Consider the following 18005-nt stretch of genomic DNA (forward strand, 5'->3'; position numbering starts at 1 on the left):
AACCTAATTACAGAGTTTTGCATTCTGTAGCTTAGCAGTATACAGTTATTTTGCAAGATGCCTAGTTTACATCAATAATGCTTTAGCTTAATTTCTGATGATATTTCATCCTCAAATTAAATCTAGTGCAATACTGATGACTACATTCCCATTTCAGTTCGTAGGCTCTCCATTTTACATCTTCCATAGCTCATAGTTAAAATTTACACCTAAACTCTTCTCTATTTTTTCATTAAAAATGCGTGTAGTACCAGCTATATGAGTACAGCTACTGCATTAAAGGACTATAGAGTGAAGGTTGAGCTCTGACTTCTGCTGGGAACCTCTGGTTTCCCAGTTACTCTCTTAATCATTTTCTTTTCTTTTTTTTTTTAAAGTCTCTTTGTGCTCAACATTTCCAGCCCCAAAGATGAATTTATACTTTGATATTATTCTTGTGATAGATTGCAGAAGCACATGATAAATTGCAAAGCCGTGGGAATAAAAGGTTTTGCTGTGTGCCTCCAGCAGCTTCAGCTTCGCTCTGTCCACTAAACTATTTCTATGATGGCTTTTGCTACATAGTGCAAATGTATGCCATTTTAAAAATGAAGGAGAAAAGTACTTCAGCCACATACATTTTTACCTTCATTGCTGAAGTTGGCTCCAAGATTACCGAGATTAAATGTGTTCATCACCTTGTAGCCTAAGCCAGAAACAGTGATGCTCCTTTAAAATCCCAAAGAGAGATTAAAGGTTATGTTTGTAGTTTACTAGGCTGTGAAATACTCTATCCTAAAATGTCACTGTGTGAAGGTGTGGAGAAACTGTTGCACATCTTTCCAGAGGTTTAGAAACATGTTAGTGCTACTGGTTGTTTTTTTTTTTTCTCTTTTATTTTTCAACTGCCCAAGGTCTGGACAGTTAACCTTGGATCTCTGAGACAGTTTTCAGAGCAGGAAGGACATGAAAATAATATCAGTGAAATGTGTGGCATATACCAAATATGTGACAGTGTGACAATAGGTCTTATTAGCACTCATTTGAAAGAACCTACATAAATCACCTGTGGTTTTTCTGTCCATGAATGATGTGGCCAGTGGTGGATCAGTGTTGGTTCTGATGTCTCATGAAGTGAGTAGGTGGTTGTCTGGGACTTTGGCTCAGTGGGCTTTTGGGAATGCCTTGCCAAACATTTTAAGCCCTGGTACCTGATGTCCACAGATTGCTGGATATGGGTCCTAAGATCATAAGATGTTTACTTACTGAGAAGTTCATGCTTAATTATTCAGAAGTTCTTTTCTTTTTTTATAAGGGTTTTTGTCTCGTTCATGCAAAGCTACCTTTTCAAGGCTTGTGGAGAAAGGTGGAAGGATTTGTTTGTTTCTTTTTCATTTTACAAGTCATCTGGTATAAAAGGACATTTTGCTTTAAAATGTCTAAGGTAGTTTACTGCCAAATGTGAGATGGTGATGAATCTTTGTGGTTTTTAAAAGGATGTAAGGGTGTTTGAACATTTGTTTGTGCCATGTCATCATGATACTGTGCTATGGATCCCTTTCCTCTAGACATTAGGCTGAGAAAACCACTCTTTTCACTCAGTCCAGCTATCCAAACAGGGACTCTTATCCCAGAAATGAAAGTATGTTTAAAGGGATCCTGTCCCTTAAAACAGACCATCTTTAACCTATGAAACTAAAAAAGAAAATTAGTATTGCTGCCAATCTGCTTCTGTGAAACTTGAACCTCTTTTTGCATTTGTAGGATGTATAGTTGTGTTTAGTATGTTGACGCCTTCAACATGGAAAGGGTTGTGTTTTAAAGTAATTAATCTTGCATAGGTTGTCATATGATGGACATTAATATTAGTGGAGAGATGGAGGACAGGTATAAGTTTCTTGAGCAAGTAGGGCCAAATTTCTTCTCTGATGTTGCATTTTAGTAGCTGAGGGCAAAATGTGGATCTAGGATTTCATTTTCCCTTCCAGTCTGAGCAGAGAGAGTTCATTAATGATAATGGAAGTTCTGTCTGAAGTTGGTCTTCAAAGCAGGCTTGGGTTTCTAAATGACCATTTCAATATTAGCAGAAGGAAATCACTTTATGGCAGGATTGAAGTTTTAAAAGTCATGGGAGACAGACACATCACGAGGGAAAGGAAACTTCAAAGAAGGGAGACGAAAAGCTAAAGAATCCTAGGTAGACAAATCTAGTGTTCATTTTCAAGCCAGTTTATCATTAAACTTGGTTTATTTTCACCAATTTTACATATAGAAACAAAAGGTTTCTGAAATGCATGCTGTAAGCTTCCATGAAAGAGTGCTTCTAGTGATACATTGAATTATATATTATGGCATGGTTATAAACACCATGAAAGGAAGAGGGAAGAAAAGTGCCTCTGTTGTTCAAGTAGGAGATAATGATTTGTTATTAGTGCTGGGAAGTACTTTTTTTCTGGTTTTGCTGGGTTTTAATAAATTAATACTGCTGCTGTGAATTGACATCATGTAATCCGATAACAGGGTTGATTTTAAACAACCTGGTCCTTATCTGAGATAATCTGGTATCAAACGAAGGCCGAATCTCTAGCAGAGGCTAGGAATTTTCAGAGGGCTGGAATACCACTGCCCTGGGATTAAGATAGGTTACAGAATTCATGAATGTTTTTCCAAACTCTTTTCACTATTTAGAGTTACATTCCTTCTCCAGCTGATCACATAGCATGCAAGACTTTTCTCACTGTGTTTGGCAAGTGACAACCTTCAGCTACAAACTTTGATCCTAATATGAATCCACATTTTTTAAACAGTTTGACTCAGGCAGCTCTTAAGATTTTCTTTTCTGCAAAGTGAGGCGGGAAAACTACTGCTTACTTTTTGAAGATTCTTAAGCTTTCTGATTCTTCTAAAAGGTTGATTAAGGCACTTCTTTTTTTCTGCAAGGTTATTGATGCTTATTTTTGCTGAATTTGCCAGGTATTTATGTGTGTAATATTCCTACACTGTAAAATTAAAACAATATTCCATACTGCAGAAGTAAACAGTGAATCAATTTCCACACTTAGCAGTTTTAGAGTGACTGTATATGCTTAAAAGAATTATTCCTGGTGAATGAAGAAGTTAGTTGGGAGTTTGGATATCAGTGAGGTACAATTTTATTTCATGAATCTGACCTGCTGCTTCCTGCTTGACTTTGGTAAATATGAATTTATGTTTAGAAGGCAGCAATTCCCCATGTGTTGCCAGATCTAGTCGAGAGGTGGCGTCCCTGCCCAAAACAGGGAGGTTGGACTAGATGATCTCTAAGGTCCCTTCCAGCCTAGGCCATTCTATGATTCTATGATAATTATTGATGTCTAATATTCATATTATTGATGTCTAATATTTATATCACAATAGCAGTCAGGTCTCAGTCATTGTTATTGACACAATGCAGTGCATTTCACCCAAACCTGAAAAAAAATTCTGTCCAGCGCTCTGGGCTTTCTCCAGTCATACAGTGTGCGTAAAATGCAGCTTTCTAAAACCTCATGGAACCAGTATTTTTCTAAACAGTTATCATCTTTCTCTTTTTCATAATAATACTTTGTTGAGATGCAGGGAATCACACAGGATTGGTAAGACACTGCAATGAGGGGAGGCAGAGCAATGCGACCTGTGGGGACGTCTGTGATGGCAAGGCAACATTTTCCCCCAAGCAATCTGTGGTGGAGGCCACACTTTTGGCCTGGTGGGTAGAAAACACATTTGCACGCTGTCGTGGCTTACATCTCACCCCACTCCATGTAGTAGATCCAAAGTCAAAGTTTTTGTGAAGAATTATATAGGTGGCACACATTTGCTCGCCAAATATCTACAAGTCTGTCATCTAGCTCGTAATTCTGTTTAGGTAACAAACATAATTTAACATTGCTAAGTATTGCTCAGTACTTTTTTTCATTGCTTAAACCCAGTTTGTGGAGGCCTACTATATAAAATATCTAACTCACTAAATGCAAAATCTATAGAAAAGTCCTTACAACATCAAAGGCTCACTTGATCCTCGGAGCTGTTATAAATGAAAAACTGTCTCCGATACAAGCAAATAAGGCACTTAATGCACTCTTTCTGGCTGTGATGCTATTTTTCCTGTGGGTTTTGAAAATGACCTTCCTGTAAGCATCAAGGACTGCAACTTTTCAGATAAAGAAACTTGTTCTTGTTTTAAGTCTATGCCAGGTTCATTCCCCTATAGCCCACAGTTTTCAAAAGCAGAAGAAAAAGTAATCCAGAATTAAAAAAATAAAAACCCCTCTGTTTCCAGAATGAAGTTACCCTGTCAGCTTGCCTTGGGCCTTAGGTGGAGAAGTGGAGATTAAAGAGTCAGTATTCCTTTTCATGTTTCGTCTGCCAGTTTTGTGAATGTAGAAAGAGTACTTGTGGCTGCAGCTAAGTATCCGACTATGGTATTAAGTATGGCATTTTCATCCTTATGCGGTAAATTAAAAATATTCTTATAAGTTTATCACAAGGGAAATTCAGTATCAATACCATCCAGTCATTGATAAAGGTATTTCAAGGAGAAGGGTGAATAGCACAGCAGATGTAACCTCAATATTTTCACCAATTATAAAGAGCCTCTTTGTGAGGCTGTGTGAATATGTAAGATGATCTCATCATTTCCTATTTACTCAATACTTACCTGAATACGCAATATAGTGTAGCTTTTAAATGCATATGCACATGAGTGAAATGTCCTTTTGTAAGAGACTTTGCTAAAAGACTCCTTTTGATACACAATTTCTTCATCTCCTCTTCAAACTGAATTAAGCTACTTCCTTCTTTTAAAACACAACTCACTATTTAGAAGCTTTGGCTTTGATTTCTCAGAACAGCCTTACAGGAAGAAACTATGTTCTTTTTCTTTTTGTAACCATATTTCTTAAGACAAACTTGTACTGATTTATTTTGATTTTCTAACAGAAAAAGGTTCCTGCGAAGAACACTGACTGCTTCTTCTTCTCCCCTCTCTTTCACTCCACTGCTACAAGAATATTGCTGTGCGTAAAGCTGCTGAGGAAAACTGAAATCCCTCTGTTGGGAACTGTGTATATAGCAATATATTCATACTTAGACAAATACGTGAGATATTTTAATTTTTTTTTTCAGTCCTTACCATGATATGCTGTGTATTTCTTGCATGCTAACCACTGAATTCAAATTGAGTAACTAGGTAACATTTCAGCAGATTTTAGTCAAGTTTAGCATCCACCATTTTAGGGAATATATCTGTGCAGCTAACTTAAAGGTCACCAGTTTTAAAACATTAGCACTCAGTTATTCCCTTTGATTGTGAAGTTTATATATATGTGTGTATATACGATTGTATAACCCAGTCTTGCATAATCCCATGTAACTTCATTCACAACGGATTCCACAGATGTGGTCACAATACTAATCTTCCCCCATACTTCATTGTCTGCAGACTGGGTTCTCCATGTATAATGCAAATAGAAATTTGAAACTCTGCATTTCGCAGTGTACAAAAAATACAGAGCTAAACCTTGATTCTCAGTGCGGGATTTGCTTTAAGTACAGTCTGAATAAATGTGGGTTGCAGTCCCCATGACATTACTTTTTCAGAAGTTTATGCCAAACTGAAATGCGTGGTCTGTTGCTTGTAACAAAACATAACTTCAGAAGCAGAGCTTAGGATGAACTGATGCTTTACTTCCATTTCTTCTCCAAATCAGTAACTTCATTAATGAACTCCCTGTAATTGCAAACTGAAGATCCTCAAAACGAAACTGGACTTTACTCAGTAATACTGGGCTATGAGGAAAATAGATTTCCCTTACTAATATGCCCTTCTAGTTGCTTATTTTCTCAAAATTCTCATCTAATTTCTAAGTTTCAACTTTACAATGCTAACAGTTAAAAATAACGTAAACAAGAAAACATTTCATTTCTTTTTCATTCTTTCTCTTTCATCACACTGAGAAATTTCTTCCTGTGCTATGGTATGAGCTTTCCGAAGTGGCTTGGGGATGCCTAGTGCACTCTCAAAGGATGTAAGAACCAGATTTAGCAGCACAGCACAGCTGGCCTGCCAGAGAATCTCTTTACAGAGAGAATTTTTATATTGAATCATGGGACTTCCTTCGGAGTGTGGTCCACAAATCTCTCAGATGAAACATACTTTAGACAGATGCAGGAAGGAAAATCCTGTGTATGTGGCAATATATCTGAGCTGGCCAAATAAAGAGTGGGAATTTGCAGGTAGATGATCTTCATGGGAAGCTCATTTTCAAGACAGAATTTCAGATATTCTTTGGATGTATAGTAATTTGGGAGTCTGAACTCTGGCTGCAGATGGTTTGTATGCAACTTTGATGCACTGAATTCTCTTTCTTGAAAAAACAAGCACCTTTTCCTTCAGAAATAACTTATAAGGTTTTAATTTCCTTTTTTTTTTCCAGTGGTTCTGAAATGCATGCTCTTGTTTAGCCCATGGCATAGACTTTCCCAGTGGTTCAACAACTAATATACAAGATACTGAGGGAGGAAGGACTTGTCTAGGATGAAATGGGCTGAAAGAGCTGGAGGATCTGGGTCGTCATAGGTATCGCTGTGCAGAATTGCAGTGTGCTCTTCAGTCACTGGCCAGTGATTCACCTTGACTTTCAAATGTGTGTGGGGGCACTTGCAAGGATTCATCCTTTGGCATTTGTATAGCATGGTAAACCCCTCAGATAAAAACTGTTACACAGAAGACAACAGTACAATTAGCAGATACAAGTGCAGATAGATTTTACTAGTTTCTGCACATGCTTGTGGGTGTTCAGATTTCCAGAAAGAAGATAGTACCACTCCAGACTTCCAGGCATTTCAGTTTTACTATCAGCTCTAAGCAGAGTATTTAGGATGTCCTATTTTGCTGAAATGGGAAAGTCTACCGTAATCAAAACTTACAGCAGTACTTTTCTCCCCTTATTCTTCATAACTGAAAAAGTTGGGCTAATTTATGTGAGATCGTTTTCTAAAGTGCCGTACAACATTGGCTTGACAGAAATGCTTCGTAGTCAGTTGTTTGTATTTTATCTTTATTCTGCTGTATAATGAGGTTTTGAAGCCAATGAATTATCATAGCAGAATATTTAGAGCTTGGAATACAAAAGTAAAAATTTAGGAAGAGTTATGGATCTCTGCTAGAAATAAACCTAGTTAATGAGAGATTGCTGAAAAGCAAGAAGACCCAGATCACGAATATTTTTCGTATTGCAGCTGAACCTAGCTTGCACTTTACATTCACTTTACATTGCACATTTTTTACATGCATTTTTTTATCCGGTAGTTGAAAAATTGGAGTGGGGATTGGGGCATTCCCTCAAGGTAAGAAAGCGTCTGGTTTCATATGGCCACCTTTGTAAATATCTTTTTCCGTAGGTGTCTGTTGTACATGGATTTAGATATAGATACATTCATATGTATAATTAGGGGTATAGACATTTGGTTAACTTGAAAGCTCCACAGTGTCGTTTGTCACATTTATGGTAGGAACTTTAACTGCCTTAAATACTTATTCTTTTCCAAAGTGACTTTTTTTCTTTTCCCTCTACAAAAAAAATGAAAATGTACTTCATGAAACTATTGTATATGAAGCACTTATTAGCCGTAATTAAATGGACAATATGAATTTACTACGTCTTTAGGACTCTGGCTTGTTCTGGTTTAGAGCAAGATGATTAATGCAAATACATATTACTTGAGATAACCATTTAGCAGCTAATTTAGCCAAATTTATTACAGCAGTTAGAGGTTTTTCATTTTAGCAGACGGAGACAAGGACATGACAAAAGCAGGTGGTGTATATGAATGCACACTGCCCTCTAGTGCACAAAGCTTCACGGGATTAGTGAGAAATGCAGGAGAGAGAGTGCTCCAGTAACAGTCGTGCCCAGATTTTGTGCAGTTTAGTGTTTTTTCAAAACCACGCTGCTCCATCTCAGTGCAGATTTGCCTTTCTCCCCCTTCTCCTCGTACTGAAGCATCAGATACAAACCAAATCCGTTTCCACTTGGCTATATTTTGGCTGAAGTATTATGTTAAACATCTGTATTTTTAAGCCTTCCGGCTGTGATCATTTAATAACACTGTTTCACATTACTGATTGCTTTTACTTATTTCGCTGTTTCCTAGATTATTTCAAACAGCCAAGATTGCTGTCACTCTTAGGCTCTAACCAAGCCATTCTGTGCCTCCGTTAGGCCTCTTTCTCAGTCTGTTGGTGGATTTACTTTACTCTGGTAGAAAGTAAATTCTCCCAAGACTTTCCCCCCACTGACCAGTGGAGATTTGGTTCATCTGAGAACTGTAAATTCTGTTTGACAAGATCAAAGAAACAGATGTATAAGTTCAGTGGTTGATATCGCCTGCAATAAGGAAAAATGATCAAAGCAGCAGGGGTAGAGTATCTTCCCAAACCTTTCAAATATCCAGAATCTCAAAGAGGTCTACCTAGGAGCTATGAATAAATCACATATAAATTTGCTTCTTTTTTTCCTTTTCTTTTTTTACAGCCTGACATTGAGTGCATTGAAAATGTCCACACAGCAATAAGTATTCTGTGAACCAAAGAGATTTGTAGTTCTTTTTACTTTTCCTTCTTCCACTGGAGTTTCCAAAAACAGATTAAAATTATACTTTAAAAACTTGTAAAACATGCAGCTAGTTATACTGAACTTCAGATCCTGCTTGTCATCTCACTGGCAAGCCACTTTAAACCTAAAGGAAGCCAAATACCTTCTGCTTACACTTGTGGTACATTGTACAATGAGGATCGTTTTACCACAGTTCTAACATGCACTACGTCTTCCTTCTGTTTTGTCTGTATTTTTTGCCAGTGCTGAATAAGGGTCAATGTGTAACAAAGTATTACCGCTGGATGCAGAAGAATGGAGGTTATATTTGGATACAGTCTAGTGCAACCATAGCTGTCAATGCCAAGAATGCAAGTGAGAAGAATATCATCTGGGTCAATTACCTTCTTAGGTAGGTCTTCCAGTCACTTCTGTCACTTCAACTGCTGTGTCTGTTGCATGTTTCTGTTGGTGGGAATTTTAAGGAAAAAACAATTGCCTGCTGGAGAAAGTTAAGGAGAACTTTTTACGCAGCCCACCTCAAAAGCAGTGCCATTTCGTTGTGTTTACTAACACGTCATGTTTCAGTACACTGGAATGTTCTTGAATTATTATGCTGTCTTAGTCTTCAGGTAAACCCTCCACCATTTTGTCGCATCCTTCCACTGCCCTGAAATCTACTCAGCCTGAGCTCAAAAATGAAAATGATGCACCCTAGCTTTCAGTAGCTGTGTTACAAAATCTGATGTGAAGTGTTGGACACTGGTTTATCTGGTTATTGAAAAGGCATGGAAGAAAACTCCTGGAATGCTACAAAAAGGTCCCTCTAAAAGGCGTTTGCCAGCTCATTCCAGAGAGAGGAATTTTCTCAGGAGAAAAGCCTTGAACTAGGATGTTGCTCCTGTAACTATCAGACAGTAATCACAGTGAAAAAGGCACAATAGGATTTAAAATACAAGCAGCTATTAAAACTGTTTAAACTATCAGAACTGTTTTAAATAGAATTAGTAGAAATATCTTGAATGAAAGGCTCTTCCCTGAGAAGTTCTGTTTACCAAAGCCCAAGTATTTTTAAAGGACTTGTTTTGTGAGCTCAAGTGAAGACCAACAGTTACGTGAGAGACAGTGAATTACGAATCTGACCTTTCTCTCTGAAAATACCTTTCAACACATTCTGTTTTGTGAAAATGTCCAATAAGATTGGGAGATTTTCTGTTTCATTCCAGAGCAGAAGAAACAAACAAATAAAATTTGAAACCTCAAGATTGTCACTAAATGTAATTGTCATTTTCTGTCCTGTTCTCCTTTTAAGTTGCTTGTCATGGTTCGTTACATTCCCTTTGATGCCATGAGAGTTCAAAGTGATGTCTAGGGGTTAGATTGTGACTTACTATGCCAAGTCCAGCAAGCCCTTAAGAGACTGTGCCTGCCTGGAATACTTTTGATTCCTGTTTTGGGAAGGAGAGCATTGAGGGATACTGTGGGAAACCTTCCACAGCAGGGCAATGTTCATTGAGGCTTGCATGTTTCTGTCCTGCCATGATGAAACACGGGCATTTCTGAATATATTCTTATCCTGCTCCTTTTTTTGTCTCTTTTTACATGGGTGAGACAAAACGCAGTGTTTCAAAAGGTCAGCTTAAGCCTGCCTATTCTGAAACGGACATACAGCTTCACTGCCCCAGTCCTAGCAGGGCTTCAGAACGTCCAGAAGTGTGTTGCCTCTGGCCTCTTTGCTGCTTTCCAGACAATAAGTGAACCTAGTCCACAAATGTCCCACAAAATTATTTTATCTGCCAGTGGAATATACCTAACAAAAAAAGAAAAGCAGTGTGGTCTTCCCCAAGTGTCCCCCCAGAGCCTGATTTTTGTGCTGCATTCTCTTCACTGGTCTGTAAAGAGAGATTACTTTTGCCACGGAATTTGTATTTTCAGTTTACATTTCTCTTAGTACTGGAATCCATGGAAGATCCAAATGTCCAAATAATATTTTAATGACAGATCAAGGCATAATTAGGTCTACTCTTAGCAGGAGTACTGGTCTGTATACATTTCCATGTATTAGAAAGTATGATTCAGCTGTCTGTAAAAGGATAGACTAATTATAGTGACAGGGAGGATTAATGCTGTTCTTGTTCTAGCAACTTGTTATTCACCGTGTGAAAGCCCTCAAACATCTTTTGCTTGGAGGGGGCAAATTTGGGGACTGCCCTGGGATGCAACAGAATAAAGTCACTTTGTCAGGGCAAAGCCATAAAGATGGTAATCGTAAGAATGGCATTTCAATGTGAACTGTGTGAACTCTGAATTTTCACAGTGCGCTGTAATAGGCTGAATATGGGCACACTGTCATTGTGATAGTGTGTCAGTCACCCCCAGTGCTGCCTCGTATTGTTCTATGAAGGACTGCGGATTTTCTGCTCTATCACCAGGCTGGAATTTGAACGGCATAGAAATGCTCACCTATTCAAAAATGATTAAAGACTTGATTTATTTTCAACATTCCTATGCCACATATGGCTAGCTGTGTCTGTTGCCCTGCATTTTGCACAGAATTGGGAAAGGAACACATTTTAAAAGGTACAAACCAAGAAATAGCGTAGGATTGTGGGGGGTTATTTCAGTTTCTGTGGTAGTGTAGCTTTTTTACATTGCAGTCATGTTCACTGCTAACAAGTCACAGGTGAGCACCACATGAGCAGATGAAGATATGATTATAATGGGTGTGTTGACAGTTCTTTATCCCTAACATATGCATCTTAACATGCACATGTGCATCTGTCATAGAGTGGTTGCTTTTGGTTTCTTGGTGATATGGATGCATGTGTGCAGTGTTTTAAAAATACATAACCTTTTTTGTCTATTTTTTTCGCCAAATTCTTTTGAGCAATGGTCATTTTCTCTAGCCCTAACTGAGCACCTTCTTGCTCACTTTCTGTATGGTCTGCTTGATTAAAGTGTGGAAAACAGGAGTGTTGGGAAAAATGGTATTGAAAGGGCTCTTGCAAGGTTGATAGAGAACATTGCTATAGAGATAACTCTAATAGACATTGCCAGTGGGAGAGAAACAGATTGGAAAAGTTAAAACACCCTCTCTGTCCTTCCAAGCACAGTAATGGGATCGAAATCGAGATATTTTGTTGTTGGATGATTACACAGTGTAGCTTTACTGTTAGATATCACATAAGCCGTGGTGTCCCACTTCAGTAAGAATGCTGTGATAGCTCTAAAACTTCACTAGAATCAAACAAGTTTTAGTACCTGGTCAATATAAGTATTTGACAGCGCTATTAAAATAAACCTTCATAAAATCCCTGCTGTGAGGCTCTGAGGAGCAAAAAAATGTATGTTTCTGTGTTTGCTCTGCTAGTCTTTCTATATATGTTCTTTGTTTCTGAACTTTGATATGAAAAGAGAGGAAAGCCATGAAACTGGAAATCATCCAATTGTGTTTATATTTGCTGTCTTCTCTTCAGTAACCCAGAGTACAAGGACACTCCAATGGATATTGCACAACTTCCTCATCTGCCAGAGAAAACCTCAGAATCCTCAGAAACCTCTGACTCTGAATCGGACTCAAAGGACAACTCAGGTAACACATGGTGTGCCTTTGCATCCACAAAAGGTTCATATCATGAGTGCCACGTGATTGTCTTTCTGGCTGCCTTTACTTCTCAATCCTGTTTAATTAAATTGAAAAACACTAGCGAAATCTTTTACTGACCTGGGCATTTCCACAGCATCTCCATTTCTTCAGTATTTCTCTTCACTCTGTGCATGCATCCTTGCCTACATTGCACCAAATGAAATATTTGATTTCCCAGCTAAGCTTCGTGAACAGGTATTGTGCCTTGTGCAGAGGATCTGGGATTCTAACTGTTGAATAAAATTCTAGTTCTTATCTTTCCAGAGTAGGCATACATTCTGAAGATAAGTCTCGACTGTCAATCTTTATGACCCTTTTTCCTGTATAAATACATTTTTGAAGAGTCTCACTAGGGAGCAGTGAAGGTTGCAAAACTTCAGGGTTTTCTTGGGTTGAAAGAACTATATTTTATTAGAAAGTATGGGTTCAAGCACTTGTTTCTAAGTTCTTGAAGTCTGGGACTTGAGCTGTTTTTTAAAAGCTAAATGTACTTGTCAAACTCAATGTGTAAATTAGTCTTACAGATGGTCCAGTTCACAGATGGTTCACACATTCCCCATTAGTTTTAGAAGTGGTTACCTAGGCATAGGTATGGATCATCTGGCTTTGAAAGGAGTGTGATTTCCTGTGTCCCAAGAACTAAGGATGTTGCTCTGCTGTAGTATGTGATATAGGTATCTGATTTTCCTCATGTCTGTAATAACAAACATGAAAAATCTGGAGAAAATGGATTGCAGTGACATAAATCAAGGAAAAGGAAGAAGAGGATCAGGGCTTTGTGTTATATTAGATTATATGATAGGGCTGTTCTCTTTCATCTTTTGCTTTTATTTGTTCTCCTTTGATAGTTTGATTTGATGGTTTAAGTTAACATTAGGCACACATACAGGCTTGTTGCCCACCATCTCTTCATCTATTCCCAGTACTTCCTTTATGCTGTCTTGTGTCTAAGTAGCCAAATGACACACATGTGGAGAACAGTTTGCATTTCCCATGTGCACTGTAAGTTTCTCCAGGTGAGAAGTGCACATGCATTCATGACTCCTAAGGGTGATACAGAGCAAGAGAGCATTCTTAAAAGGCGCACAGATGTGTACATCTCAGAAGCAGATGTCTGGGAGTTTTGGAATAGAGCAGAAGCAGGGTGTTGTTTCTTATGAAAGAATTAACTAGAAATGCCAAGGGACCTGAAATTGGAACAGAGTCTTGGACAAAACCAACAAGTACAGTTAAAGTTCTGATAAAATGCCAGGCAAATTTTGTGCAGTTTTAGGCTACCTCAAGCCAAGCCCACATTTGACTAGCTAGACCGTAAAAAAAAAAAAAAACAACAAACAAACAGAACCTAAAAAAAATCTTAAAAAAAAAGGGAAAAAAATGTAGGAGAAATTCAGGCCTAGCTGAAACAAAAAGATGGATGAGATTTAGGAGTTTGTGGCTGTTACTTTTCTTCTGTGGGTTTAATTTTTCAAAAGGGAGGGTCTTTTGCCTGCTAGTGACTCATTCAAAGTCCCACCAAGTGACTTGTGAAGTACATTGCCCTGGATCCTCAGGCAACTTCCCCGTCAAGCTCACCTTCTCGAGCACTTCTGGGAAACTGGTATTGACATGGCTCCAGGAGTAACCAATCTGTAGAGGAAAACTGGCCCTTCTCCTCTCCCCCTAAAATGAGTATATTGAAAAGGGTAGTACTTGGCTCTGATGAGTGAAGAAACATCTTTTATTTCCTAACAAAAGATTTCTGGCTGGTCTGTAAAGGACGGGATCTCCTGAAGCCTTTCGTGACCCTTTCAAACACAGTATGATAATGGAGCGTATTCAGCCTCAAAGCTGCTTTGGCTATGTGAGTCCAGTGGGCTTGAGTGTTTATCTCATCCCTATTAGAATTAGGTAAAAATCTAAAATACAACTAAATGAATTCAGACAAGAAGAGTGACAGCTTCTCAGTGCTGTAGCTGGGCTATTTTCAATGGCCCTTAGATAATTTGGCCCTTAGATAATCAATCAAGAATTTAATTCACTGCTTGAATATTTTTTTCTGGATTTTTTTTGTATTTGTTGCCTTTCAGGGGAATATGAGAAGACAGTCTAGCAATGTAACAAAATTGTTTTAACTGGTTTATTCATTCAGATTCATACACATATGACCTGCTTCTCCTCTCACACGGGAGAAAATCGGCAGTAATTCCACTGAAGTCAGAGACACTGTGCCACTTTGAAAGTGGCAATGGTGAGAGGAAAATGAGATGAGAGGACTGGAATCTTCATTAGTAAATAGTGCTGCACCTGGATGCCTGCCCACTGTAGGAGGACACGGATGTGAAAGAACAATCACGAGAACATAACGGTCATAATGGGATTGTTCATTGACTCCTCTGGGGATGACACAGCTACAATGCTGTTGTGCTCACAGTTGTCAAAATGATTCTTGTCCAGCGAGCAGATGAAAAGGCCCCCCTCAATAAAGGTGCGGGCCACATAGCATAGGCTTTTACTGCATTAACAGTCCTGAGTCAGAGAGATTCACGGTGATCAAACTCTCCCAACACAACGTTGCAAAAGAAATTGTGGCTCTACATAACATAAAAATTTTGCTGAAAAAAAAAGAGTTTACAGCAGTCAAATCTCATTGGTAGGTAGAAATCTGGAGTTGAGTTATAATGTTATGTTCCTGTTGCTAATGGTTTGTTTCACTTTCCTTTTGCTCCAGAGGACAATGAGAACTCAAAGTCAGATGAGAAAGGAAACCAGTCGGAAAACAGTGAAGACCCTGAATCTGACAGGAAAAAGCCAGGAAATCAGTCGGATAACGAAATGAACTGTAATGATGATGGGAACAGCTCCAGCAACCAGGACAGCAGGGACAGTGATGACAGCTTTGAAAACTCTGACTTCGAGAATCAGAAGGCCCCTGAGGACAGTTTTGGCACTCTTGGCTCTATGCAGATCAAGGTGGAGCGCTACGTTGAGAGTGAGTCAGACTTGCGGTTGCAGAACTGTGAATCACTGACCTCGGACAGTGCCAAGGACTCAGATAGTGCAGGGGAAGTAAATGCCCAGTCTTCCAGCAAACATCAAAAGAGGAAGAAGAGGAGAAAAAAGCAAAAGGGAGGCAGCATGATCCGGAGGAGGCTGTCAAGCACCTCAAGTCCAAATGGACTTGACTCAGCTTTGGTGGACCAGCCCCAGCTGCTCTCGTCACCAAACAGTGCCTCAGTGCTCAAAATTAAAACAGAAATCTCAGAACCTATCAATTTTGATAATGATAGCAGTATTTGGAATTACCCACCCAACAGGGAAATCTCAAGGAATGAATCACCCTACAGTATGACCAAGCCCCCCAGCTCCGAGCACTTCCCTTCCCCCCAAGCCAGCAGTAGTTTACATGTCTCCATTCCAGACTCCGTTCTCACCCCACCGGGGACTGAAAATACTGCCAGCCGTAAAACTCAGTTCAGCACCTCATCCAACTCAGCCTTGGCTCCTGTGTCCTCTGACCCTTTGTCACCCCCGCTTTCGGCGTCTCCACGGGACAAACATCCAGGAGGTCCCACAACTTCCAACTCTTTGTTGTACACTGGGGACCTGGAAGCCCTTCAGAGGTTACAAGCAGGCAATGTGGTGCTTCCTTTGGTTCACAGGGTAACGGGAACCCTTGCTGCGACCAGCACTGCTGCTCAGAGGGTCTACACCACTGGCACTATTCGGTATGCTCCAGCTGAAGTTACTCTAGCCATGCAGGGCAACCTCCTCCCCAACACCCACGCTGTTAACTTTGTTGACGTTAACAGCCCCAGCTTTGGGCTGGATCCTAAAACACCGATGGAAATGCTCTACCACCACGTTCACCGACTCAATATGTCGGGACCGTTTGGAAGCGCTGTGAGCGGGGCCAGTCTGACCCAAATGCCTGCAGGGAATGTGTTCACAACTGCCGAAGGACTTTTTTCCACTCTTCCATTTCCTGTGTACAGCAATGGCATTCACACTACACAGACTCTGGAACGGAAAGAGGATTGAAATATGACCACATACTGTGTTCAGTGTTATACTCTGAGGCATAGACTATGTTTTAATTTAGACCTTTAATTCTAGCACTTTGAATTTGAGCAGGTCAGCTTATTCTCTCAATACGATGGTCCCCATTTCATTCCCTTTCTCTTTAACTTGACTTATTCTTTAATGTAAAGATATTTTTTTATTTTTGCCTTCAGAGAGTCGAAGTACCAGTTGCCTGCCATTTTGTCTTCTTCTAAGATGTGTGTTTTTTCCTTTGCATCTTTATTAAGATGCCTTTAATATGTGTATGCCTCTGCCATAGAATACTCAGTGTTGTGGTAAAGAGATTTTAAAGTGACAAGCATTGGTTTTACTTCAAAATGATCTTGATATGATCAAGATTAAAAGAGACAAGCATAAACAATGTGCCCTGTTTGACTAAGTCAAATGAAAAGGGGTTTTTGTTCCTAATTCCTTTAAAATAGGGGATAGTATTTTAGAATTTTATGCAGAGTTTAATTCTCTTTTTATGGTTAAGATTTTTCTTACTTGCACATAAAATAATTTGGGTTCTTAAAAAGTTAATTTCTGGCCTGTGACTAGAATGTTAAAAAGTTGGACTAAATGTTAATTACTGAAACTTTAACTTAATTTCTAAAACCATGGTGCTATCATTTATTAATCTGTAATGTCTTCATACAATATGCAGCTTGTGGGCTGGGTTTTTTGGAAAGAATGTGTTCCGTACTGGTTTATAGTCAGGTGCTGCAGTCTCCTTGGTTAGTTAAGACAAAAGCCCTCATTAACATTTGCTGCAGGACTTAAATTTTTTACCTCCAAACTAACAAGCATAGCCTCACATCAAATTTAAATGGGTCAGGAAGCCTTTTTCAAAAAGAGCTTAAAAACAAAAAACTCAATTTAATTGACGCGAGGAGCAGTTTCTTAGGTGCATATTGTTTTGCTTTATTTTTTTCTCAGTGTAACTGAGGCTAATTTTACAACATCAAATAACACTTCAGAGTAAGAAAAAAAGGAAGGACTATTTAACATGTTTTGGTTTGTTTTTCATTTAATATTATAGAGGGAAGGTTGTAAATTTCTTTTTGTTCTTTGATTTGGGTATTTTTTCTTGGTTTTTCCTTATTTCTAGTGTGGAAACCAATATGTTTTAAAACTAAAGAATGGGTTAATAAGCTTGAAATAGATAACTACAACTGAAAACTGCACATTAAGTAAAAGAAAAGAAATCTCCTATTTTGTCTTTGTTGCCAGAAATCACAGTGTAGTGTCAAACACTCCAAATGACTGTCAAATATAAATTCTTCTTCCACTCCATCTTTGGCAGCTGTTTGTTAAGGCATCTAATAACAGATGTGAGAACTGTAATGTGTACAATGTGTAAGTGTCCTTGGCTGTCAGTCCCATTGCAGTTTCAATGTGTGTTACTATATGCAGTATATACTAAGCTAATGTAGTTGTTTTGTCCTTTGTCTTCTCTGTGCTTTATCTCTAGTCCGGAGTGGTAAAGTCCCATTCCTGCAGTCCTAGTGAACCAGTGATTCTTGGGGGTTAGTGGTTTTTGTGTGGTGGCCTTCCTCTGTAACGTCACCTTATGCTGCTTCCACTGTCTGTATACCTTTTAATTTCTGCTGTTGCTTTGCTGTTGTGTATTCTCAGACCTCTCTTTTCCCCTCCCCTCGCCCTTCCACACTTTTCCCCCCCTCTCTTTCTCTCGCTCTCTCGTTCTCTCTTCTTCACTCTCA

At 38.9% G+C, this 18005-nt stretch overlaps 1 protein-coding gene across 1 annotated transcript in view; it reads left to right on the forward strand.

Annotated features, from left to right (window-relative positions):
* The window catches only part of NPAS3 (neuronal PAS domain protein 3), a 57153-nt gene extending 39887 nt beyond the window's left edge, over positions 1-17266 (forward strand). The window contains exons 4-6 of the mRNA XM_009864443.1: positions 8859-9006; positions 12071-12186; positions 14951-17266. Coding sequence (XP_009862745.1) covers positions 8859-9006; positions 12071-12186; positions 14951-16260 — 1574 coding nt within the window. The 3' untranslated portion in view covers positions 16261-17266. The remainder of the gene's footprint in view (positions 1-8858; positions 9007-12070; positions 12187-14950) is intronic.
* Positions 17267-18005: the final 739 nt, after the last annotated feature.

Source organism: Apaloderma vittatum, unplaced genomic scaffold, assembly GCF_000703405.1.
Source record: "Apaloderma vittatum isolate BGI_N311 unplaced genomic scaffold, ASM70340v1 scaffold8252, whole genome shotgun sequence".
Classification (NCBI taxonomy): domain Eukaryota; kingdom Metazoa; phylum Chordata; class Aves; order Trogoniformes; family Trogonidae; genus Apaloderma; species Apaloderma vittatum.